Genomic DNA, 27,398 nt, shown 5'->3' with positions numbered 1-27,398 from the left:
AATTCCTGCAGTGTGTCTTGTAGATGGTACACACTGCGGCTACTGTGCGTCGGTGGTGGAGGGAGTGAATGTTTGTAGAAGGAGTGCCGATCAAGTGGACTGCTTTGTCTTGGGTGGTGTCAATCATCTTGAGTGTTGTTGGACCTGCACTCATCCAGGCAAGTGGAGAGTATTCCATCACACTTCTGACTTGTGCCTTGTAGATGGTGGACAAGCTTTGTGGAGTCGGGAGGTGAGTTATTCGCCACAGGATTCCTAGCCTCTGACCTGCTCTTTTGGTTGCAGTATTTATGTAGTTAATCCAGTTCAATTTCTGGTCAATGGTAACCTCCAGGATGTTGATAGTGAGGGACTCAGCAGTGGTAATGCCATTTAATGTCATGGGGAGATGGTTAGATTCTTGTTGGAGATGGTCATTGTCTGACACTTGTGTGGCGTGAATGTTACTTGCCATTTGTCAGCCCAAGCTTGGATATTGTCCAGATCTTGCTGCATTCGGACATGGATTTGCATGATTTCTTTTGACAATATTGGGATCAAGTTCACTCCATGCATCCAAGACCTACTGAAACAATGTTGCTAATGAAGTGCTCACATATTTCTACCTTTAGTGAATGTTTCTTCACATTCCAACATCCAATTGTTCCACAGTTTTTGGATACTATCCTTGAATACCATTGAATGTTGCGGGGTGATGGTTAGATTCTCTCTTTTTGCCGATGGCCATTGCCCAGCACTTATATGGCATGTGTGTTACTTGCCACTTGTCAGCCCAAGCCTGGACATGGACTGCTTCAGTATCTGTGGAGTTGAGTGGTGCTGAACATTGTGCAATCATCAATGAACATCCCCACTTCTGACCTTTATGATGGAAGGAAAGCCATTGATGAAGCAGCTGAAGATAGTTGGGCCGAGGACACTACCCTGGAATTCCTGCAGTAATGACACGGAACTGAGATGATTGACCTGCAACAACCACAGCCATCTTCCTTTGTGCTAGGTATGACTCCAACCAGTGGAGAGTTTTCCCCTGATTCCCATTAACTCCAGTTTTTGCACCCACATACACCTGTAATCTAGATTTTTAAAACTTGTGAAATTTTGGGCATTGGTGAGTTTTGCACATAACTATAACACATCCAAATCTCCTTGATCTTTTATGTTCATCGATCACAGTCTCGACCCACACAGCTGGCCACACCCCTAACTCAAATGCGAGTATTCTTCAGTTGCTCTTTGTTAGGTGGTGGCATGGTCTGCCAACATTGTAGCCAAATTTTCAGGTGCAGTGTGAAGCAAGGTCATTTTTCTGGTATTTTAACTGCAATTTTTGAGCATTAAAAAAAACCAAATATTCTCATTGTGACATGCCCAGGGTTTTAAATTCATTTTTATGCCATAAATATGAGTCATAATTAAAATTTCAAAGCTTCTGTGATTCCATATTCTTACACATACTGTTTTTGACATTCAGGAATGATAATTAACTGAATTGAAACTTAAATTTTAATACTCAAAAGATAAATATAGTGGTATGTGTTTGACATTTTCTTCAAGAGTCGATTGTTGACATTGATATATGCCCATTTTATGTTGGGACGCATTCCAATGAAATTGGGCAGATATTTGGGTATAACTTGACTTGGGCAGAGTGAGAGCATCACTGGGTGCATTTTCAGGTCTAACGTCTGGATTTGTTGCTAAGGGCAAAAACCCCAAGCTGAAGCGCCTTTTATCCAGTATTGAACTTGCAAACGTCCTACTGTTTGCTGTAGATGGCTTCACATGGGATAAAGAAAACTTTGTGAAAGGGTAAAGCTGGAGAGAAACTGCTCTAATCTCTCCAGGTCAAACAGCCTTGTTAGGGTTTATATTCAGAGCCATCTCATACAAACTGAGGCAACAATCATAGAATCACCAGGAAGGTATTACAATCAACTTTAAGGAACTTAATCTGTTACATTATAATAATTTGTAAGACACTTTTATATTTTGATGCTGCTTTTGGTACACGGGCATTCTAATGGCCTCCCATCCACATATCCACCTTTTTACACTTTCATCCATGGTTGTTCTCCATCAAGCACCAAGTAGAAACCGAGTTGGCAAAAACATGGACCCCCACTGATAGAACAAGGTGTAACTCAGCAAATCTCCATTTAAAGCTGCCCAACCAGTGAGGAGAGAACTGCACATTTGTTATTGACTATGGGTTTTATGTGTGCCTTATTTTTCTGCAATATTTTTTATAATAGCAGTGGATTTAAAATAGAAATTTAGAACTTCATTAGCTGAACAGCGGGAGAAAATTTATTGTGATAAATAGGCCTTAAAAAGCACTGTATATTGTATAGCAAATTAGCCAAGAGAGTTGCTGCAGCTGGTACACTTTGATTTTGACTTTTCAGTAGGTGACTGAAAATATTACAGAACCATTAAAGAAGCAGGAAAAGCTGATTTTGCTAGCTAACCTACCCTCTTTTTCTTAGTCATCCTACTTTTTCACCATATCCAGCAATGGCCTCTTTCTCCAGAAACACCCAATTATCTCTTGAACTGTACTATACTGTTTGTTCCAATTAATTTCTATGGTACATTGTGTTATAAATATCAAGCTAGTACTGTTTGATTTACAGTGGTGCCATGGGCATTCTAAATAAACTTAATCATTTCTGTAGCTTTTGAGGGAATTGCTTGGGGAGGCAGTGGCATAGTGATATTGTCATTGGACTAGTAATCCAGAGACCCAGAGTAATGCTCTAGAGACCCGGGTTTGAATCCCACCATGGCGGTGGTGGAATTGAATTCAGTGAAAATCTGGAATTAATGGTGACCATGAAACAATTGTCGTAAAAATTCAACTGGTTCACTAATATCCTTTAAGGAAGGAAATCTGCTGTCCTTACCTGGTCTGGCCTACATGTGACTTCAGACCACAGCATTGTGATTGACTCTTAAATGCCTGGAACCCACAACGGTTGAAGAAGGCGGCTCACCACTGCCTTCTCAAGGGCAATTAGGGATGGGCAATACATTCTGGCCTAGCCAGCAACGCTCACATTCCATGAATGAATTTTTTAAAAAGCTAACAACTTCAATTGGTAGTTGTACATTCTTGATGGATTTAATGCACTTTGTTGAATTTCTGATATTGAACTAAAATTGTCAAATACTTAACTAGAATGTCTTTCAATAATATCTCATGAAGAGCGTTTGTTGATTAACAGTGCTACATGGAGCTGAACCCCTACCATTTTACACTGCGGCCCACGCAATGAATTGGTGTTTACAATGTGCACAAGGAGTGGCGTACCTCCATGGCATGAAACCCAAGGCTTTAATCCACAGGGACCTCAAACCACCAAAGTAAGTTGTTTGTTAATGGATACAAGTATGGCAGTTATTTTAGAATGTAACAATGAATAGCGTTAGGATTTGCATAAGATGAAAAATAACTGCACTTGAGATTGGGGCCGAAGCAAATTAGAGAGAGCTTTACTCAGGAGCTAGCTGATTATATGCCTTGACGGGAGTGCTTAACATTGACTCTAAAACCACAAAATATTTACTTTCCCCGGTACAAGGGAAGGATTGTCCAAGCTGTGGCCAAACCTGGCCCTACCATGAGAAGGTGCTGCGTGACAGTGCACCCCACTGACCAAAGTTAGCACCTTGCCTCCTTGGCTTAGCCCTTGCAACAGTCCAGACCCTCCTGAGTTTCATGCTAATCAAGTTGCTGTTAGGAATTTGGAGCAGGAATCGGCCATTCAGCCTCTCGAACCTGCTCCACCATTCAATACGATCATGGCTGGTCATCCACCTAAGTGCCTTTTTCCCAGACCATCCCATATCCCTTTATGTCATTGGCATTTAGAAATCTGTCAATCTCTGCTTTAAACATAGTCAATTACTGAGCTTACACAGCCCTCTGAGGTAGAGAATTCCAAGTATTCACAACCCTCAGAAAAATAGTTTCTTCTCCTCCTGGCCCTAAGTGGCTTCCCCCTTATTTTGAAAGTGTGCCCTCTGGTTCTAGACTCCCCAACCAGGGAAACATCTCATCTGCATCTACCCTGTCTATTCCTTTAAGTATTTTGTAGGTTTCAATGAGATCACCTCTCATTCTTCGAAACTAGAGAATACAGGCCCAGTTTCTCCAATCTCTCTTCATAGGACAGTCCCGCAATCCCGGGAACAAGTCTGGTGAACCTTCGTTGCACTCCCTCTATGGCAATAATATCCTTCCTAAGGTAAGGGAACCAAAACTGCACACGGTACTCCAGGTGCGGTCTAACCAAGGTTCTATACAATTGAAGCAAGACTTCGCTACTCCTGTACTCAAATCCTCTTGCAACAAAGGATAATACACCTGCATGTTAACTTTCAGTGACTTGTGGACAAGGACACCCAGGTCCCTTTGTACATCTTCACTTCCTAATTTCTTACCATTTAAGAAATACTGTGCAAATCTGTTCCTCCTACCAAAATGGATAACCTCACATTTTTCCCACATTATGTCCCATGTGCCATGTTCTTGCCCAAGTCTGTCCAAAATCTTTTGAAGCCACTTTGCATCTTCCTCACAACACACATTCCCACCTATCTTTGTGTCATCCGTGAACTTGGAAATATTACATTTTGCCCCCACATCCAAATCTTGATATATATTGTGAACAGCTGGGGCCCAAGTATTGATTTTTACAGTACCACACTGGTCACAACCTGCCAATGTGAGAATGACCTGTATGTTCCTACTCTCTGTTTTCTGCCCGTTAGCCAATCCGTAATCCATACCAATATATTACCTCCTATCCCATGTGTTTTAATTTTGCCTCTTGTGGGGGATTTTATCAAAAGCCTTCTGAAAATCTTGGTATACCACGTCCACCTTTATCAATTCTGTTAGTAACATCCTCAAAAAAAAACTCTTAACAGGTTCATCAAACGTGATTTCCCATTCATAAACCTTGTTGACTATGCCCAATCAGATCATTATTATCTAAGTGCACTTTTATCACAGCGTTTATAATAGATTGTAGCATTTTCCCTACTACTGATTTAAAGCTAACATATCTGTCATTCCCTGTTTTCTCTCTCCCTTCGTAAATGGTGAGGTGACATTTGCTATCTTCCAATCTACAGGAACCGATCCAGAATCTGTAGCATTTTGGAAGATGATTACCAATGCATCCACCATCTCTATAGCTACCTCTTTCAACACTTTGGGGTGTAGAATATCAGGTCCTGACTTAACAACCTTCAGTCCCATTAATTTATCCAGAATTACTTCCTTACTAATACTAATTTATTTCAGTTCCTCAGTCTCCCTAGTCCTTTGGATCTCTAATTCTGGGAGATTTCTTGTATCTTCATCAATGAAGACAGACACAAAGTAATCATTTAGCTTCTCTGCCATTTCTCTAATCCGTATTATAAATTCTCCTCACTCTGCCTGTAATGGACCCACATTTGTCTGAACCAAACATTTACTTTTTATGTACCTATTGAAGCTTTTGCAGTCTTTTTGTGGTTTTGTTTTTGCTAGTTTACATTTATATGTTATCCCCTCTTTCTTTATCAGTTTCTTGGTCCTCCTTTGCCGTATTCTAAAATGCTCCCAATCCTCAGGTTTACTATTATTTCTAGCAACTTTGGAGGCGTTTTCTTTTAATCTTTTACAAACCTTAACTTCCTTTGTTAGCCATAGTTGGCTGACTTTTCTTTTTGGGTTTTCTGTTTTGAAAGAATGTATAGTTGCCGTAAACTATGTAATAATTCTTTAAAGAATATACATTGCCTATGTACAGTCATACCTTTTAATGCATTTTCCCAATCCACCTAAGCTAATTTGCCTCTCATACATTCATAATTTCCTTTGTTCAAATTTAACATCCTGGCTTCAGATTGAACTGCCTCACTTTCAAACATTATGTAAAATTCTATCTTATTATTGTCACTCATCCCTAAAGGTTCTTTAGGGATGATTATTACAAGATTATTAATTGGCCTTTTTTCATTATATTGTATTAGACCTAAAATAGCCTGTTCTCTGGTCGGATCGTCAACATACTGCTCCAGATAACTATCCCTAAAACACTCACTCTTCCTCCACAGCATTCGTGCTCATTAGGTTTACCCATTCTATATGCAAATTGAAGTTAGTCATGATTAGTGTATTATTCATGCGACATGCTTCTCTAATCTCCTGATTAATACCATGCCCCAAACTACCTCTACTGTTTCGTAGCCTATAAACAACTCATTCCAATGTTTGCTGTTTCTTAGCTCCACCCAACTAGATTCCATATTTTGTTCTTCCGATCTGAGATCCTCCCTTACTAATGTACTGACCTCATCCCTTATTATGAGCGCAACACCACCTCCTTTTCCTTTTTGCGTGTCCTTCCTAAATGTCGGATTCGCTTGAATATTTAGCTCCCAGTCTTAGTCGTCCTGGAGCCAGGTTTCTGTAATGGCAGTTAGATCATCCCCATTTACCTCTTTGTGCCTTTAAATCATTTACATTGTTGCGAGTGCTGTGTGCATTCAGGAAGAGTGCCCTTAACTTTGTTTTTTTGACATTATTCTACATTGTAAGATTAGTTGATGCTTGCCTTTGTTTCGCCTGCCGCCTTATTTCACTTGCTACTTTTCTACTTCCTGTTACCAGCCTTACTTCTTTCCAATTTGAGCTACCCCTCTGGTTCCCATCCCTCTGACAATCTAGTTTAAACTCTCCCCAACAGCACTAGTAAATCTCCCTATGAAGACATTAGTCTCGGTCCCATTAAGGTGTAACCTGTCCATCTTGTACAGGTCCCATCTGCCCCAGCACCGGTCCCAATGCCTGAGAAATCTGGTGCCTTCCCTTCGGCACCAATTCTCCAGCCACGTATTCAATCGATCAGTGCTTCTGTTCCTATGCTCACTATCATGTGGCACTGAGAGATTACTGCTCTTGAGGTCCTGATTTTTAATTTCCATCCTAACTCCCTAAAATATGCTCTCTGGACCTCATCCTTCTTTCTACCTATGTTGTTGGTACCTCCGGCTGTTCACCCTCCCCCAGAAGGATGTCTTGCAGCTGCTCCATGACACCCTGGCACCAGGGAGACCACACACCATCCTGGACTCATGTTTACTATCGCAGAAAGGACTGCCTGATTCCCTGACTAGCGAATCCCCTATCGCTATTGCTCTTCCACTCTTCTTCCTCCCCTTCTGTGTAGCTGAGCCACCCGTGGTGCCACAGACTTGGCTCTGGCTGCACTCCTCTGAGGAATCATCACCCTTACCAGTATCCAAAATGGAAAACCGATTAGCAAGCAAGATAGACTCGAGGGATTCCTGCACTATCTGCCTGTTCTCTCAGACTGCCTGGCAGTCATCCATTCCATTTCTGCCTGTGCGCTCTTAACTTGCGGTGTAACTATCTCTCTAAACATACTATCCATATAGTTCTCTGCCTTGCCAATGCACCACAGTGACTCCATCCCAACCGCTCAAGTTCTGAAACCCGGAGCTCAAGCTTCTGCACATGGTTACACTTCTGGTAGATGTGCTTGTCTGGGACACATGGGGCAGAATTTTCTGCCTGTCGGGCAGGCGGTGCGGGAGTGGGCGTGGACCTGATTGGCGCCATTTTATGTGGGCGGGTCACTGTGTGGGCATGCGCGTGAAAGAGTGCAGAAATCTCCGAGGCACCTCTGTGCCTCAGAGATTTAGTTTTAAGTCCAAAAAGCGTAATAAAGTAGCGAGAAAAATTTTAAGACATGTCCCCTCATGTGAAACTGTCGCATGAGCTGGGACATGTGCATTAATTGTAATAAAAATTTTACTGAAAATTTAAAATCATTCATGAAACCTCATCCTGCCCATAGATGAGGTTCCATGAAAAATGCAAAGGCCGCCTTGGCTCTTTGCCTGCCCGCCAACCTTAAGGTTGGATGGGCAGTTCAGCTGATTGCCTTAATTGGTTTTTAACAGGCCTTAATAGGCCTCTGACAGTTCGGCAGGCTGCACGCCCGCCGAACTGAAAATCTAAATGGCACACGGTGACATCGGGACGCACGCCCGACATCACCCTGCGTCATTTTAAGCCTCGACGAGTGGGCCCTGCCCCCACTCGCCGAGCCAAAGATTCTGCCCCTTGTGCATCCATGACTTCCCACATAGCACAAGATGTACTTTCCACTCGGCCAAGCTGGGCTGCCATACTGTAACTTCAAAAACTATTTATTATAATTGGAATAAGTAGAAAAAATGTAACAGTTACTCACCAATCGACTTCCTCCTCTGTACCAAAGTAAGAGCCAGCTACAGGAGGATGAAAAAAGGTGGAAAATGAAAGGAGCCCTTCCTCCTCACCTAACTTTCTCACCTGCCCAACCCTTTACACTCTGTGTGCCCAAAGCAGCAGACAGAGTGTAGATAAAGTAGCACTGAGCAGGGTCTGTTTTTATGCTCCCTCCATTTTCTGCCCATCAGCTGCTGAAGCCGTCATACGTCCAGTCTCAACCATTCCAGTGCTCTCCTTACTGACTCCCCACATTGAAAACTTAACCTCATCCAACACCTTGCTGCTCATCTCCTATCATGTACCATTCCAATTATCTATCGCACCTGTTCTTAATGAGCCGCATTGGTTCACGGCCTTTAAATATCTTCAGTTTTAAATTCTGTTCCTTGTCTTTAAATCTCTATACAGCCTCACTCTGCCTATATTTGTAACCTACTTCAGCTCTCCCTCCTACTGAAACTGCCTCTGACTTTAGCCTTTTATTTATTCTCAGAGGTCTTCTCTCAGCCATTGGCGCTGTGCCTTCAGCTGTCTGGGTCTCGTGCTGTGTAGTTCCCTACCTATGCCACTCCACATCCCTGTCCTCTGAATCATTCCTTAAAATCCAACTTTTTGACCAACATCTAGTTACCCCACCTAACCAGCTTGATGTCTATTTATTGCTGGAAGTGTCTATGAAGCTCATTGGAATATTTTGTTCATTAATGGTGCTATATAAGTATCAAGTGTTGTTGTTGTTTGCGCATTTAATGAAATGTACTGGCATACTGTACATGTATGAGATAGCGCTACCACATAAACAAAGACATCTCAAAGCACTTTACTGGATGCTGAATGAGAAAAAAAACAAAAAGTAAAGAGTTAAGATAGACAGGGGGGCTAAGGATTAACTGGAGCGAAGAGTTTTTAGGTGACTATCGGAAGCACAAATAGGTTTTGAGATCAGTTTGCTGGGGAATGGGGTAAGGAAGGAAGTGAAGGAAAATTTGGTTTGGTATAGGTGAGGTCATGAACTTCATTCTGCATGCATTGTCATTTATGGAGCGTGAATTACTCCAGGAGAACATTAGGCAAACCCAAGACGATAAGCATGGATCAGAGTTTCTCTAGCAACGATAAGAAAAGTAGGGGCAGAAATGTGTACTGTTGAAGTTGGGGGAAAAAAATAGCTCTTGGCAATGGAACAGACTAGAGTGTGCATTTTCTCACCTGAGATTACCTATAAGAATCTTTGGAATTTTTTTTTAGTTTAATAGAACACATTTTGGGAGAAACTCATTGTCAGCTGCTCATTTTAGTTTGGCTCATCTGGCAGCACTCTTACCACTGAACCAAAAGATTGAGTTCAACTCCTACTTTCTATGTTTTAAAGTACATAGACTAGATTAACACTTCAGTGTAGTAATGACGGAGTGCTGCATTTTTAGAAGTGGTATCCTTCTAATGGAGCTTTAAGCGTCAGGCAGCTATTTAAGTGGACATTAATGATCTCATTGCAGTGCTGAAGAGCAGCGGTCCCATGTGCTGGCCCAAAGCCCTGTCAAAAACAGATGAGCTGATCATTCATCAGCCTTTTGTTTATGGGATTTCACTGTGTATTATTGACTGCCATATTTGCCTACATAATAGCGACTAGGCTTCTATGTAACTTATTGTATGTGAAGCACTTTGAGACTTTTGAAAGGCATTGCCTTTTTCACAGCTGCTGTTTTACGAATATACTTCTTATTCTTTGACTGTGCTGAATACCGAAAGGCATATTTTGAATCCCTGAATATAGTTTACTGATATTTCCAGTCCTGTGTTTTACTATGACAGCTTGCTACTGGTTGCTGGTGGGACAGTTCTGAAGATCTGTGACTTCGGTACAGCATGTGACATTCAAACTCACATGACCAACAACAAGGGTAGTGCTGCTTGGATGGCTCCAGAGGTTTTTGAAGGTGAGGGGTTGACATTGTTGAGACATTACTTTAAAGTTTCTCCCAATAGCTTGGTCAGTAAAGGCATCACCGCTCTAATAAGCCGGAAGAATCAAAGACATCAGCCTTCATCCTTTTTCTGTGCTGAGTTAACTGATTCCAACGATGGCAATGAAACTGTCCTCAGTCCCCAGATAAGTGGGAGGGGGTAGGGAGGTTGACAGGTGAGAATTAGGGGGTTCGCCACTGGGAAAATCCAGTGACCCCTAGAAAGCCTGCACAAATAGATATTTCACTACATAGGATCAGACACACAAAGCAGTTATAATAAAAATAGAAAATGCTGGAAAAACTCAGGTCTGGCAACATCTGTGGAGAGAGAAACAGAGTTAGTGTTTAATTCACTGCTGCCATCTAACTCTGTTCCTCTGTCCACAGATGCTGCCAGACCTGCTGAGTTTTTCCAGCATTTTCTGTTTTCATTTCAGATTTCCAGCATCCGCAGTATTTTGCTTTTAACACAAAGCAGCTACTTGTTTTAATTTGAGTTGTCCCTTCTTAGAGAGAAAGGGAGAAAATTCTAATGGAAACAGACAAATTAAGTAGTTGGCTCAAATATTTCACCCTCCTGGAAGTTGTCCTGGCCAGCGTCAGAAATAAATTCTATGTTGCTGCTGACTGTCTTGAATAGGGACAGAATAATATGTAATATGGCCGTTTTGTTTCTTTTAATTTACTTGATCTGATGAGAGAAATTTATCTCTTGGGAAAGATTTGGTCAGAGATTTTGGAAACTGTAATTAATGCATAGAATCACTATTAAAAGTGTGGGTTCTGAAAAGACTCCCCTAGATAATATTAGGTCTGGGTTTGAGTCCCAAGGCTACCTCACGAGGAGGTCTCACTCTGCTTCTCTGGATTCAGTTTAGCCTTTGACCCCAGAATTACAATACCTCTTTAGTACCAGTACTAAGTAGAAATCTCTTCACTGATGCTAAACTAATTATTTAAATAAGCCCTAATTCTGTTGAGTATGCATAAAGGCACAATTAACAACCTGAGCCTATTTTTTTAACTGGATTTAGTATTGGCAATAGTTAATAGTGAGTCAAATGTGCAGGATTGATAGGGACAGCATATTTTAAAATTATTAGTAGTGCTGAAGTCTCTTGATGGATGACTAGATCTTTTAAACTTAAAATAATGTTATTTTTACTTCTATAGTCTTATTGTGATGTCACAGTGACTTGTTGAATTTTTGTCACAGGTAGTAATTATAGTGAAAAGTGTGATGTCTTCAGCTGGGGTATTATACTTTGGGAAGTAATAACTCGACGAAAGCCTTTTGATGAAATTGGTGGCCCTGCATTTCGCATCATGTGGGCTGTCCATAACGGTAAGTTCACATTTCAAGAATGTTCTTTTGTCTTTATTTTGGCATTAATATGGTAACTTTGAATTTGGAAGCCTCATCTGTTCTGATAGTAACTTATACTCTTGCATCTGTATTATTGGGAAATTATAGAGTTGAGTTAAACTTTATTAAATTTAATTTAATGTTTTGAATTTAGCTGAATTATTTAGTGCATAAATTTTGAGTTCGCAAAATGTTTTTCATGACCCCCGCATGCCCCAAAGTCCTTCACAGCCAGTTAAGTAGTTTTGAATTGTCACCATTGTAATGTTGGAAACAAAACAACCACAGCACAGCAAGGTCCCGCAAACAGCAATGAGGTAAATGACCATGTAGTCTGTTATAGTCATATCCGTTGAAAGAGAGAGATTGTCGAGGACACCAGAGGGGAGCTCCTCTACTTTTGTTCAAATACTGTTATGGGATCTTTTATGTCCACCTGAAAAGGCAGATGGAGCCTTGTTTTAATGCTTATTTGAAAGTTGATCCACCGGTAGTGTGGCACTCCATTAGAATTGCACTGCAGTGTCAGCCTAGATTATGTGCTCAGGTTTCTAGAGTGGGACTTGATCCCATAACCTTATGAGTCTGAGCTAGTGTTGCCACTGAGCCAAGACTGACTCTTCTTTGTATAACATTTTGTAATGGATGCAATAATTTTTTTTTTGAGATGTGGGCTCTTAATTTTGAAAGGCTGGGAGGAAATGTGCTATACCATATCAAAATTGCCAACCTCCAAAGTGCATTTGTCCTGAAATGACATTCCCCTTATGCAGGTAATGTACTCTTTGAAATTGCATACTGTTTCAGCATTTGCATTGTTTTTGCTTTGCAGTACAGTCTGTTTGCTATTTAGCACTTATTTAACATTTTAAATCTTCTTTGTCCTGAGTGACAAAGCAAAAGTTCAGTCTTAATGGTAAATAAGGGATTTTGCATCTGGCTTTGCATATCCAGGCGTTTTTTTTTTTATTTTGTACATGCACATTGTTTTGCCTGACGCTAATGTGTTAAGTTTTAAGAGCAAGCAATTATCCACGATTGAAATGAGTGACCTAATAAGCATAAGAGCCAAATATCAGGTTTAGGAAATAAATTAGACATGTTCCAACAACTTTACTATCTGCCAACGGGATCCCTAGGGGCCTAAATTTGTTTCCCAAGCACAAGAAATTTTTTTTTAAAAGAAGGAATGATAAAACTTCAAGCCTCACATAGCTACGGAAGCTGGCTGAACTGTAATGCTGTATATCAACTTTTACTCATTGTGCCCCACTGAAGATCCTAATTCGAATCTGGAGTTTAAGGAAGGAGAGAATCTGAGGCATGTACAGATATTCCACTCTTAAATCTTCCAGTGGCCAGTTGTATTGTACAAGCAGTGACCTGAGAGCAGATTATTTCCCTCAAATTCGGAGACCTGTTTGAGTTATTTTGAAAATTGGTAGGACAAGAGATAGTTGGATAATATTTAGCATCTTCAGTCTTGGCCCAGTGGAAGTGTTGGAACAAATTTCCCACACTTGAGGCTCTTCATTACAGTATCTTTATATTCCTATTCATTTAAGCATAAAGTCAACTCTTTAATGGTATCTTTGGACTACAGCTGGCACTAAGGTGGAAAAGCCACTCTGCTTTGCTCTGGGGTCAAGTCAGGCCCTGATTTACATGACAATTGCTTATGGTCACTGAAGCTAAACTGCTTTGTACCAAAGCTGCATTAGTGGCACAATTATACTTTAAGGCCATAAGATTAGATTCTGCTTACACAAAAGAAAAAGTTCATAGTTATGGTTTTTGATCATAAAATGAATGGATTTAGTGAGGCACTTTATGGGGAGCAAAATCAATTGCACATTGCCTGCAGATCAGGCTTGAGGGGCTAAATAGCCTACTTCCATTGTTAACTTCTGACCAACTGAAATTTTTTAAGATATAATTACAAAATGTACTGTAAATGAAATTTATACAGTTGTGCGGAAGTTAACACTATACACATGCAAGCAAGGTGATTGTTTTCTTCAAAAAAAAGTTGATTCCAGAAGTATTGTATTAATACCTTCCTGAACTTTAATTTGATTGACAGAAATTTGCATTGTAGATTCGTTGCAAAAAAGAAATACGCTGACTTGTGCAATAAAAGATTGCAGTTAAAATCGCTAATGAAGTAGCAAGCCTTGAAAAAATACTTATATAAAATCTAACATGAAGAGCAAAACTACTTATGTGAAATACCACCTCTATTAAAAGCTGTAATTAGCGGAACAGAAAAATGACTGATCAGTCATTTACCCAGTATTTTTATTCAAGGCTATCTAAATAGAGGGAGAGCTTCATTATAGGTTTGTCAACCTAGCAATATATTTACCAAAAAATGAGAAGCATTCAGTTGTAAGTAGTTTTTTTAAGTTCTGCTTCTGCAACAGCTTTTAATTTTTTTGTAGAGGGAGAGAAAGAGGATTGCTTAAAGGTCAGTTTTTTCTTCATCAATCAGCGATGATTTTTAAATAATACGACTATGCATTTTTAGGAGACCAGGTTCTATCTATATTTAATGATGCCAGTTTCAGCTTCATTGTTTGCCTCACCAATATTAGTAGAAATAGTGAGAATGTGGAATTTGCTACCAGATGGTGTGCTTGAAACAAACAGTATAAATGTATTGAATGGGAATCTTGATAAGTACATGATGGAGAAAGCAATAGAAGGACACATTAATGGGGCGAGGTGAATAAGGTAGGAGGATGCTTGCACGGAGCATAAACAACTGGATCTAGGGAAATTCTACTCTGTGTGGGAAGCCGGGAACATTTCCAGTGCCTGGGGCCAGCATGCATGCAGGAAGTGTCTGCAACTGCAGCTCCTGGAAGCCCAGGTTTCGGAGCTGGAACGATGGCTGGGGACACTGTGGAGCATCCGCGAGGTGGAGAGTATCATGGGTAACACGTATAGAGAGGTGGTCACACTGCAAGCTAAGAGCCCACAGGCAGGAAGGGACTGAGTGACCACCAGGCAAAGCAAGAGGACTAGGCAGGCAGTGCAGGAATCTCCTGTGCCTATTCCCCTGCAAAACAGATATACCATTTTGGATACTGTTGGGGGGGAATGGCCTTTCAGAGGAAAGCAGCAACAGCCAAATTCGTTGCATCACGGTTGGCTCTGCTGCACAGTGGAGGAGTAAAAAGTGTGGGAATGCAATAGTTATTGGGGATTCAATTGTAAGGGGAATAGATAGGCGTTTCTGTGGCCGCAAACGAGACTTCAGGATGGTTTGTTGCCTCCCTGGTGCTAGGGTCAAGGATGTCTCAGAGTGGATACAGGACATTCTGAAGGGGGCGGGTGAACAGCCAGTGGTCATGGTACACATTGGTACAAACGACATAGGTAAAAAAAAAAAGGATGAGATCCTAAAAGCAGAATATAGGGAGTTAGGAAGTAAGTTGAAAAGTAGTGACCTCAGGATTACTACCAGTACCACGTGCTAGTCAGAATAGAAATAGCAGGATATATCAGATGAATACGTAGCTGAAGAGATGGTGTGAGGGGGAGGGTTTCAGATCCCTGGGATAATGGGACTGGTTCTGGGGGAGGTGGGACCAGTACAAACTGGACGGGTTACATGTGGGCAGGACGGGGACTGATGTCCCAGGGGGAATATTTGCTAGAGTGACTGGGCAGGGTTTAAGCTAAAATGGCAGGGGAATGGGAACCTATGCAAGGAATCAGAGGAGGAGGAATCAAGGACAAGAACAAAAGACAGAAAGGGGAATAAGAAGAGGGATAGGCAGAGAAATCAAGGGAAAAGATCAAACCGGGCCTCAGTGAAAAATAGTGGAACGGGACAAGTAATTTTAAAAAGACAATCCTTAAGGCTTTGTGCCTTAACACGAGGAGCATTCACAATAAAGTGCAAATAGATGTAAACAAGTATGATATAATTGGGATTATGGAGACATGGCTGCAGGGTGACCAGGGATGGGAACTGAACATCCAGGGGTATTCAGTATTTAGGAAGGACAGACAAAAAGGAAAAGGCGGTGGAGTTGCTTTGCTGGTTAAAGAGGAAATGATTGCAATTGTGAGGAAAGATCTTAGCTCTGATGATGTGGAATTTGTATGGGTCGAGCTGAGAAACATTAGGCAAAAAATGTTAGTGGGGGTTGTATATAGAGCCCCAAACTGTAATGGTGATGTTGGGAATAGTATTAAACAGGAAATTAGAGACACATGCAATAAAGGAACATCTGTAATTATGGGTGACTTTAATCTGCATATAGATTGGGCAAATCAAATTAGTAACAATACTGTAGGGGAGCAATTCCTGGAGTGTATGCAGGATGGTTTTCTGGACCAATACGTTGAGGAACCACCTAGAGAACAGGCCATCCTAGACTGCGTATTGTGTTATGAGAAATGAGTAATTGGCAATCTAGTTGTACGAGGCCCCTTGGGGTTGAGTGACCGTAATATGATAGAATTCTTCATCAAGCTGGAGAGTGATGTAGTTGATTCTGAGACTAGGGCCGTGAATCTTAATAAAGGAAACTAGGATGGAATGAGGCGCAAGTTGGCTATGATGGATTGGGAAATGTTACTTAAAGGGATGACGGTGGATAGGCAATGGCAAGCGTTCAAAGAGCGCATGAGTGAACTACAACAATTGTTTATTCCTGCCTGGCGCAAAAGTAAAATAGAAAAGGTGGCCAAACCATGGCTTACAAGTGAAATTAGATCCAAGGAAGAGGCATACAGGCCAGAAAAAACAACAGACCTGAGGATTGGGGGCACTTTAGAATTCAGCAAAGGAGGACCAAGGGATTGATTATGAAGGGGAAAATAGAGTATGAGAGTAAGCTTGCGGGGAAGATAAAAACTGACGGTAAAAGTTTCTATAGGAATGTGAAGAGAAAAAGATTGGTGAGGTAAATGTAGGTCCCTTACAGCCTGAAACAGGGGAATTTATAATGGGAAACAAGGAGATGGCTGACCAACTACTTACATACTTTGGTTCTGTCTTCACAAAGGAGGACACAAATAACATACCAGAAATGTTGGGGAACACAGAGTTTAGTGAGAAGGAGGAATTGAAAGAAATCAGTATTAGTAGGGAAATGGTGTTGGGAAAATTGATAGCATTGAAGGCTGATAAATCCCCGGGGCCTGATAATCTACATGCCAGAGTACTTAAGGAAGTGGTCCTAGAAATAGTGGATGCATTGGTGGTCATCTTCCGAGATTCTATAGACTCTGGGATAGTTCCTACAGGTTGGAGGGTAGCTAATGTCACCCCGCTATTTAAAAAGGGAGGCAGAGAGAAAACAGGGAATTATAGACCAGTTAGCCTGACGTCGGTAGTGGGGAAAATTCCGTTATAAAAGATTTAATAGCTGAGCACTTGGAAAACAGTGGCAGAATCAGACAGAGTCAGCATGGATTTACGAAAAGGAAATCCTGCTTGATAAATCTACTGGAATTTTTCGAGGATGTAACTAGTAGAATTGATGAGGGGGAGCCAGTGGATGTGGTTTATTTGGGCTTTCAGAAGGCTTTTGTCAAAGTCCCACTTTTTTTCCCCAAAGAGATTAGCATGTAAAATTAAAGTGCATGGGATTGGGGTTAGTGTATTGAGATGGATAGAAAACTGGTTGGCAGACAGGAAACAAAGAGTAGGAATAAATGGGTCATTTTCCAGGCAGGCAGTGACTAGTGGGGTACCACAAGGATCGGTGCTGGGACTCCAGCTATTCACAAAATATATTAATGATTTAGATGAGGGAACTTAATGTAATATTTCCAAATTTGCAGATGACACAAAGCTGGATGGGCGGGTGAGCTGTGAGGAGGATGCAGAGAAGCTTCAGTGTGATTTGGACAAGCTGAGTGAGTGGGCAAATGCATGGCAGATGCAGTATAATGTGGATAAGTGTGAGGTTACCACTTTAGTAGCAAAACAGGAAGGCAGATTATTATCGGAATGGCTCTAAATTGAGAGAGGAGAATGTGCAACGAGACCTGGGTGTCCTCGTACACCAGTCACTGAAGGTAAGTATGCAGGTGAAGCAGGTGCTAAAGAAAGCAAATGATATGTTGGCCTTCATAGCGAGAGGATTCGAATACAGGAGCAGGGATGCCTTGCTGCAATTATACAAGGCCTTGGTGAGACCCCACCTGGAATATTGTGTGTAATTCTGATCTCCTTATCTGAGGAAGGATGTCCTTGCTATAGAGGGAGTGCAGCAAAGGTTTACCAGACTGATTCCTGGAATGGCGGGACTGACATATGAGGAGAGATTGAGTCGTTTAGGATTGTATTCGCTGGAGTTCAGAAGAATGAGGGGGGGGGATCTCATAGAAACCTATAAAATTCTAACAGGGCTAGACGAGGTAAATGCAGGAAGAATGTTCCTGATGGTGGGGGAGCCCAGAGCCAGGGGTCACAGTCTGAGGATACAGGGTAGACAATTTAGGACTGAGATGAGAAATTTCTTCACCCAGAGATTGGTGAGTCTGTGGAGCTCGCTACCACAGAAAATAGTTGAGGCCAAAACATTGTATGTTTTTAAGAAGGAGTTAGATATAGTTCTTGGGGTGAAAGGGATCAAAGGATATAGGGAGAAAGTGAGAACAGGTTATGGAGTTGGATGATCATGATGAATGGTGGAGCACGTTCGAAGGGCCAAATGGCCTACTCCTCCTACTTTCTATGTTTCTTCCAACTGCTCTATTCATTCTTTTCCTCCCTCGCCCAACTCCCCATGAAAAGATGTTGAATTTTTCAAATGAGAAGTTAGAATGAGAAATAAATTAATGCAATCTTTCTTTGATGGCAGTAATACATTGATGCTAGGCTATAATTTTGGTATTGTAAAATTGATCAAATAATAAAACATGCCGTAAATTAATTAGGATTTTTCATATTTATTCCATCTATGTTGATTTAGGTACTCGACCGCCTCTAATCAAAAATTTGCCGAAACCGATTGAGAGTCTAATGACTCGCTGTTGGTCGAAAGATCCTGCACAACGCCCCTCAATGGAAGAGATAGTGAGGATAATGACTCACTTAATGAAGGTAAGTTTCTGCATTTAATGTTTAGCGCTGATAAGGTTCTAATAACTATGTTCAAGCATATCTGGTAGTATTTTTTACTTAACTGCAGCTGTGCTATTAATGAATGGAAGGTGATTTATAATGGAGCATAGGAATAGGAGTTCTAATGTTTGCCTAATTTATGTGCTCGCTCAAGAGTGGTGTGTAAATCCAAATCCTCGGACTAATTTTACTGGTGCGACTGACTGAGCTAAATCACCTTTAATCCAGTCTGGTATTTGGAAAAGGTGTGTCAATTCATGATTGAGCAATGACACATTTCAATCTCCAGGCAAAAGCAGACAGGATCAAGACATCTGAAACCACTCTGAGCATATGACACCAAAATAGGTGGGAAAGTAAGTTGCAATGAAGAAATAAAAAATTTACTAATGGAAATAATCAGGCTAGGTGAATGGGCCAAAATTTGGCAGATGGAGTTTAAAGTTGATAAGTGTGAGGCTATCCATTTTGGTCAGAAGAATAAAAAGACGACTTATTATTTAAATGGAGAGAAACTTCAGAATGCTTCAATGCAGAGGGATCTGGGTGTCCTCATGTATGAATCACTAAAAGCTAGTCTGTAGGTAATGAGGAAGGCAAATGGAATTTTGGTATTTATTGCTAAAGGAATAGAGTATAAAAATAGGGAAATGTTATTGCAACTGTACAAGTCTTTGGTGAGACCTCACCTGGAGTACTGTGCACAATTTTGATCCCCTTACTTGAGGAAGGATGTAGTTGCATTGGAGACGGTTCAGAGGAGGTTCACCAGATTGATTCCAGAGATACGGGGCTTGTCTTATGAGGATTGATTGAGCAGTTTAGGCCTATACTCGCTAGAGTTTAGAAGGATGAGAGGGAATAAACAAAGTAGATATGGAGTGGATGTTTCCCCATGTCATTCCCCACTGGCATTCTAGAACGAGGCCATAGTTTTAGGGTAAGGGCTGGTAGATTTAAATCAGAGATGATGAGGAGGAATTACTTTTCTCAGTGTTGTGAATCTGTGGAATTCACTACCTCAGATATAAGAAGAATGGTAGCCAGCAAGAATGAGCGACTCCGTCAAACATCAGATGAGAAGTACCCTCTACATGGTCATACACCTACACCCAGCCGCCTAAAGTCAAGGAAGAGCTCCATGAACAATGTTGTTCCATTACAATCAACCCCATCTGAAACCCGCATCACCTTGTGGAAAGACCAGCTCGCCAGTCTCGAACAACCCCCAGCGATGGAAATTCTACCGGATGAAAGCCTTCCCCCAGGAGCTAATTGCAACTGGGCAACCTGGAAGTGCCTTAACAGACTTAGGACTGGTGTAGGTCATTCAAAGGTGTCACTAAGCAAATACAACCAGCCCGACAACTTGTGAATGTGGAACTGGGCCACAGACTATGCAACATCTCCTGCAATGTCTATCGCTAGAGGAACCCTGCACGGTTGCAGATCTTGCCGAATTCAACAACATGGCGCAATAATATGTCCAGTTCTGGCTGAGCCATGTATAGACTGTCTGTGGACACAATAAGAAGACTGCCTCAGTGCAGTGGATGCTGGGATGCTGAATAAATTTAAGGAGGAGATAGACAGATTTTTAATTAGTACGGGTTGAAAGGTTATGGGGAGAGGGTGGGAAATTGGAGTTGAGGCCGAAATGAGATCAGCCATGATCGTATTGAATGGCGGGGCAGATGTGAGGGGCTACATTGCTTACTCCTGCTCTTAGCTCTTATGTTCTTGTATCATCCCTGTAGTTCTTAATCTTAGTACATAAAGGCCTGGTTTTGTCTAAATAAAATGTGTCAATTGTGGGAGACTTGCGAACATGTCACCTGAAGCAAGAGTCTGTTTTAATTCTTTTATATTCAGTATTTTCCAGGAGCTGAAGAACCTCTTCAATACCCATGCCACTACTCAGATGTGAGCCAGAGTAACTCTGCCACAAGCACAGGTATGAAACAATATGATGGCAGTATGTAATAACCTTTAATTACTCCATGGAAAATAAAAAGTTATAGCCTATATTCCAGTGGGAGGTTATTTACCAAGCAGGACTGCTGGAAATAAAACCCATTTCTTTAACCAGTTTCTGAGGAAGAACTATAATCTTTGTGGCCTTGACTGTCAGATGTCCAATCTTTTCATGGAATGTTTATATAATAAGTGGCAAAGCAGATACAACAGCAAGATTTGAGAACAATTCAACATTGAAGTGCTATCTATTATGTAAATGCGCTGTGAACCATCCTCCGTAATATAAAGGACCTGATACTTGAAGATCTGGTGGTATTTTCATGTGTCTCATGAGCTGATGTAGTTGGGTCTCCTTTTAAAAACTTAAACCCATATGATGCAGTTCAGTTTCCTTTTAAAAGCTTAAGCCAACAGGGTCAGATTCGAAAACAAAAATTCTGGAAAAACACAGCAGGACTGACAGCATCTGTGGAGAGAGAGAGTGACAGGAGACAGAGATAACGTTTCGAGTCCATATGACTCTTCTACAGATACATGATCAGTTCCCCTTCCTTTTAACAGTGGAGCTCTGAAGTCTGTACCCTGCCCCCAATCTGCCCCCCCCTCCCCCGCCCCCTCCATCGGCCTAATTTAAGAGCAGTAGCATCAGCTAAAGAAAACATGAGAATATCGCTCAAAAATTGTAACGATATGAAAAGTAGCTTAACAAGAGATGTTTTATGAATATGATTCTGGTGGTAAATAGATCAGTAAAAGCTGCCAGAGTGAAAACTATTTTCTCGTGGAAGTTCTGGTAAGTCTGATTAGCAAATAATGTTGAACTACTAGATAAAAGATTCAAAGATCCCAACAACAGTATTCTTGATAAAAGTATTAACAGACAGTAACAAATGATGCTTCAAAATTCATTGCTTGTAGAGTTTCCAAACTGAAATTGAACTGCTATGGGGTTTACAATTCCTACATTCCTAGCATGGGTACACCTGATCAAGGAGCAAGATATAGGCTGGGATTTTCTGGCCCCGCCTAAGGCAGGAAACGGCATGGACAGGACTGGAAAATTTGGAGAGCAGCCAAAAGTCCATTGACTTTTCACTGGCAAGATTGGAAAATCCTGCCAATGGACTTTCTCTGCAATCTGCCAAACAGGATTTGACCATTGAGTGGATTTAATATGCAGAGTACAGGTGCACTGGCAATACTTTATTCACGCTTTATTCATAAAATCGACTGATGCTACACGGGAGGTGTACATTCATACCTTGCTGGATATCAGCAGTCAAATACATTTTGTAATATTGACACAGAGGATAGTGCAGCGTTTGAATGCTGGTGGCTCTCTTCCATCTACCTACTTGTAAATTATTGGATCCCTGCTTGTTGATTTTAAAGTTTACTATAGCTTTTTTTTTCTTGTTGACATCCAGACCATTAATGAGGATTAAAAAGTAAATTATGGGCAAGTATGCTTTCCAAAAAATTAAATGTTTGTAATGACGACAACAACTATTGTATTTCTATAACGTTTTTAATGCAATAAATCATCCCAAGATACTTCACAGGAGAATTATTAAAACAATATTTGATACCGAGCTGCATAAGGGGATATTAGAGCAGATGCCCAACAACTTGGTCAGGCGCATGTTTTAAAGAGCATCTTAAGGGAGGAAACGAGTAAAAGAGTCAGAGGGATTTTGGGGAAGGAAATCCAGAGCTTAAGGCTCAAGCAACTGAGGGCATGGTCATCCAGGATCCCCAAGAGCTCGAACTAGAGGAATGCAGATATCTTGAAGGGTTATGAAGCTGGAGGAGATTCTGCAAAGTTAGAGATGAAGCCATGGATGAATTTGAAAGTAAGGATGAGAATTTTAAAATCGAGCTGTTGCTAAACCAGGGAATATCGGAATGATGGGTGAACTGGACTTGTCTCGAGTTAGGACATGGGATAGTAGAGTTTTGGATGATGTCAAGTTTATGGAGGATAGCAAGTGGGAAGCCAGCCAGGAGTGCGTTGGGATAATCAAGTCTAGATTATTTTTCTGGCTTCTATTCAAGATTTTTTGTCATGACATTTATAGTTTATTGAATATATTTTAATCAGCTTGAAATGGAAAAGATGATGTAACCCTTTCCCCTCCTGCTTAATCCATCAAAGGACCAATATAGCATAAAGGTAAAAGCTTATAACTGTGATCACAAATTCCGGATTTTAACTCAGTGAAAATGCTTAAATGTGTTTCAAAGTGTTTGGTGTCAAACAAGCATTTTTCAATGTTGAATTTTCTTGAAGAGAAAGAGTTGAATCTGTTTAATTATGTGTTCAAAACAATCTTGGAACAACTCCTTGATACTTTTCCTGAAATTTTTAAGCACATTTTTGAAATATTTCCTTTATCTGAATAAGGAAATCTGAACTAACATCCCAGTTCCTATATGCGCTGGCAGCCTTCCCCACCTCACCCAAGTCGTTGTGAGTTTTATTTATTCGTTAATGGGATGTGGGTGCTGCTGGCTAAACCAGCATTTATTTCCCATCACTAATTGCCTTTGAGAAGGTGGTGGTGAGCTGCTTTTTAGTGTGCTGATCATCAAATAGGGGCTAACTATGTAAGCCCAACATTATGCTTTTCTGACCACCGCACTTGAACTTGTCAGCAACGGTCACTTGATACCAATCAACAATACAAACCCTGATTCTTCTTTGTTATATTACTGCACTATTCCCCTACAGAAGCTAATTGTCACATCCCAACTGGAGAAAATATCTAACTAATTATGTCTTGATCTCTGGTCCCATATAGTGCATTTACCTATCACATGATATAGAAAACTGGATTGACATGTTTTTAAATAAGATACATTCACAATTAATGTTACAATCTGATAATATTTAACAAGTTTTATATTATAGCCCAAATTAACAAAAAGCTGCTTTAAAATAATTGCGTTTGAATGTGACACCATTTTACTACTGATTTGAATTCAGTTGCCTTCTACATTAACCTAATATGAGATATATGTTAACATAATTCAACTATCTGTCCTTATTCAATTCAGTTTTAGTTTATATAACTGCAGTGGCCCTTTGAAAGGAGTGTTCTTTGCAGTTAATGCATTGGGCATTTTGGAAACTAATTTAATGCCTGTCATGATTTGTGATCACCCCTCTAAATTTGGAAGATGAAGTTAGTTCTTCATTGCTTTTTTTATTCCCCCTTCCCCCTCCCCACCCACTCTCTCTCTCTCTCTCTCTCTCTCTCTCTCTCTCTCTCTCACACACACACACACACACACACACACACACACACACACACACACACACACACACACACACACACTCTCTTCTAAACATGACATTAAATGCCATTACTGATTTCTTTCATTCTGAATTGCTCTATGGTTGCAAGAAGAGTTTTTCTTGAAAATCACAAATTGTACTGTTTGTTTGCTAGGATCTTTCCTGGAAATTACCTCTACAAATACCAGTAACAAAAGTGATGCTAATGCAGAACCTAGTGACCTACATGCAAATGCTACCAATGACACAATTAAACGTTTGGAATCGAAGCTGGCCCAGCAGCTTAAACTCCAGCCCAAGCAGGCGGTGAGTAAATTGCTCTATTGAAGACGTTATTTTACCTAAATTGAAAAATCTACATTATTTAAAAAAAGATCTTTCTTTTAACACAATACTGATGTACTGTTTAAGCTTAATAGATGCTACAGTGCCAAGGTTTAGTTTTCATTTCTTCTCTTATGCTATGCTATTTACATTCACTCAGCATATAGGCTCTGAGGGGGGCATGTTGTACTCTTGAGTTGAGGGACGTTTGTTAGCCATGTGGATTAGAAACATTTCTGCACTTTCCTCACTCACTGTCAGCATCAAGCAGTCACAGGTATACAGTCAAGTTCCCTCTACTGTGCTCCAACAATCTCTGCCTTACACACAGCTAACCTTGTGCTTTCCCTGAAAATTTGTTGAATTATAAATGTTTGTCTTCTACGCATTGGACTGAGACTACAGAGTTATTTCATATAGAGCTTATTTTTAGCAGAGGAGTGTCAGTTTTATCACAAAATTCTGGATTCAAGCCCAAATCACAGTTGCAAAATCTTCTTAGTGCCAACATGTCGCCAAGGGCTATCTATTTTGGAATCTGTATGCAGTGGTAATATTTGTGAAGATTAACTATACAATTGTTACACAATCTCTACAATGAGTAATTCGCAATGCAATAAATTATCACCTTAATGGTTTTATGCCAAAAGCTATTTAATAGTTCAGTGCTGCATAGATCTGAACAATGCAGTGAAACGGAAACGTCTAGAATTAACTTTACCATTGTTTTCAAAAACTGTTTGATTCATATGGAGCTCTTGATGTCACATATCACACGTATTAAGGTGTATTGCAAAAGCAGTTCCATAAAAATAAATCCAAAATATATGACTAAGCAATTTTTTAAAATCATGAAATGCAAGGATTTACTTGCCTAGAATAGTTGTTAGATGTCAGAGCACAAGTCATTTCACATCTAGAATGTTTTATTTTATTTTTAGGTCTCTATATTACAACAAAGGATATATATTAGGGTACAGAACAAGCAACGAACCTAATCCTAAGTATAATGGGGATGAGCTATGAGGAAGGATTAAAGAAGCTTAAGATTTACCGTCTAAGACTAGTGTGGCGACATTGAAATAGACAAAATAATAGTATGCTAATACATGCAGCAACTTTAGATTCACTGCAGATGCTCAAAAAGGAGCTAGACGATTTCCAATGAGTGGAAGCAGTCAGATGAGTAAATGTGAGATTCATGATTTCAGTCACCATGGGCAGAATTTTGCCATCGGCGAGCAGGGGGCGGGACCCACTTGCCGATGCGTAAAATGAAGCGGGATGACGTTGGGCAGAACCCCTGACGTCATCCCGCCCCAATTAAATTTTGAGCAAAATCAGCTGTGGGCCTGTCGACCTGTCAATGGCCAATTGAGGCCACTGACAGGATCATTTAAACAATTAAAGGACCTGCCCGTCCAAACTTAAGATTGGAGGACAGGCCAGGAGCCCCGGCAGGGAATGGAGAAAACATGAAACCTCGGCGGGATGAGGTTTCATGCAGGGTTTTAAACATTTTAATAAAGTTATTCTGTAAATTATGATCATGTCCCATCTCATGTGACATTGTCACAATGACTTTGTCACGTGAGGGGGACATGTTAGGGAGTTTTTCTTATTTTTAATCTTTTTCAAAGTGGAAACGATCTCTCTGAGGCTGCACTTTGCCTCGGAGATGTGCACTCTTTTGTGTGCATTCGCGAAAGAGCGCACTGTCGCTTTTGGGGATTACCCCCGGCCCGCACAGGAAGTGCAGAGCGCTTCTCGCCGGACGTCACGCTGGGCGGGCCTTAATTGGCCCGTCCACGTAAAATGGTGATGCGGCCCGCTTCTCTGGCAGGGATTGGCTCCCTGCCCGCCGGAGATTGGATCGGACCAGTCCGCCCAACAGGCAAAAAATTCTGCCCCTTGTTTACCAGGAATTTGCTTGATTCCCTTTGGAGCTGGAGAGAATTTTTCCAGATTGTTTTTTATTCATTAATTGACCAAGTTTTGATTGTACTCTGTCCCAGGAGATTGCGAGACTCTGGGACAGGGAGCAAGATGGGGTTACTGACCTCATCTCCTCTGGAGATCTTCCTTCCACAGCTTCCAACCTCATAGTCCCCCAATCTCTGACGGTCAGCTTCTACCTCCTGCCCAAAATTCACAAATAGGACTGTCCTGGCAGACCGATCGTGTCAGCCTGTTCCTGCCCCACGAACTCATTTCTTGCTATCTTGACTCCATTTTCTCTCCCCATGTCCAGTCCCTTCCCACCTACATCCGTGATTCCTCTGACACCCTACATTATATCAACAATTTCCAGTTCCCTGGCCCCAACCGCCGCCTCTTCACCATGGATGTCCAATCCCTCTACACCTCCATCCCCCATCAAGATGGTCTGAGGACTCTTCACTTCTTCCTTGAACAGAGGCCCGAACAATCCCCATCCACCACCACTCTCTTCCACCTGACTGAACTTGTTCTCACACTGAACAATTTCTCCTTAAACTCCTCTCACATCCTCCAAATAAAAGGTGTGTGGCTATGGGTACCTGCATGGGCCCCAGTTATGCCTGTCTCTTTATGGGGTACATGGAACATTCCTTGTTCCAGTCCTACTCCAGCCCCCTCCCACAACCCTTTCTCTGATACATCGATGATTGCTTCGGTGCTGCTTCATGCTCTTGTCTGAACCTGGAAAAATTTATTAATTTTGCTTCCAATTTCCACCCCTCCATCATTTTCACATGGTCCATCTCTGACACTTCCCTTCCCTTCCCTTTCTGTCTCAATTTCTGGTGATAGACTATCCACCAATATTCATTACAAGCCTACCGACTCCCACAGCTACCTTGACTACAGCTCCTCACACCCTGCTTCCTGTAAGGACTCCATCCCATTCTCTCAGTTCCTTCGTCCTTGTCGCATCTGTTCTGACGATGCCGCTTTCAAGAACAGTTCCTCTGACATGTCTTTCTTCTTCCTTAACCAAGGTTTTCCACCCATGGTGGTTGACAGGGCCCTCAACCATGTCCAGGCCATCTCCCGCGCATCCGCCCTCACACCTTCCTCTCCCTCCCAGA

General features: G+C 41.2%; 1 protein-coding gene across 6 annotated transcripts in view; it reads left to right on the top strand.

The window, feature by feature from the left end:
• map3k7 (mitogen-activated protein kinase kinase kinase 7) overlaps positions 1-27,398 on the top strand; it is a 138,805-nt gene that overhangs the window by 42,010 nt on the left and 69,397 nt on the right. For 5 of the 6 annotated variants that reach the window (XM_041188043.1, XM_041188041.1, XM_041188042.1 and 2 more), the window contains 6 exons: positions 3,228-3,366; positions 10,118-10,242; positions 11,489-11,617; positions 18,577-18,707; positions 20,601-20,682; positions 24,158-24,309. In XM_041188043.1, coding sequence (XP_041043977.1) covers positions 3,228-3,366; positions 10,118-10,242; positions 11,489-11,617; positions 18,577-18,707; positions 20,601-20,682; positions 24,158-24,309 — 758 coding nt within the window. Of the gene's footprint in view, positions 1-854; positions 1,001-3,227; positions 3,367-10,117; positions 10,243-11,488; positions 11,618-18,576; positions 18,708-20,600; positions 20,683-24,157; positions 24,310-27,398 lie in introns of those variants that run through there. The other variant, XM_041188045.1, reaches the window with a different exon arrangement.

The sequence above is a fragment of the Carcharodon carcharias genome, chromosome 5 (assembly GCF_017639515.1).
Source record: "Carcharodon carcharias isolate sCarCar2 chromosome 5, sCarCar2.pri, whole genome shotgun sequence".
Classification (NCBI taxonomy): Eukaryota; Metazoa; Chordata; class Chondrichthyes; order Lamniformes; family Lamnidae; genus Carcharodon; species Carcharodon carcharias.
This window is presented reverse-complemented; position numbering and strand designations above follow the sequence as displayed.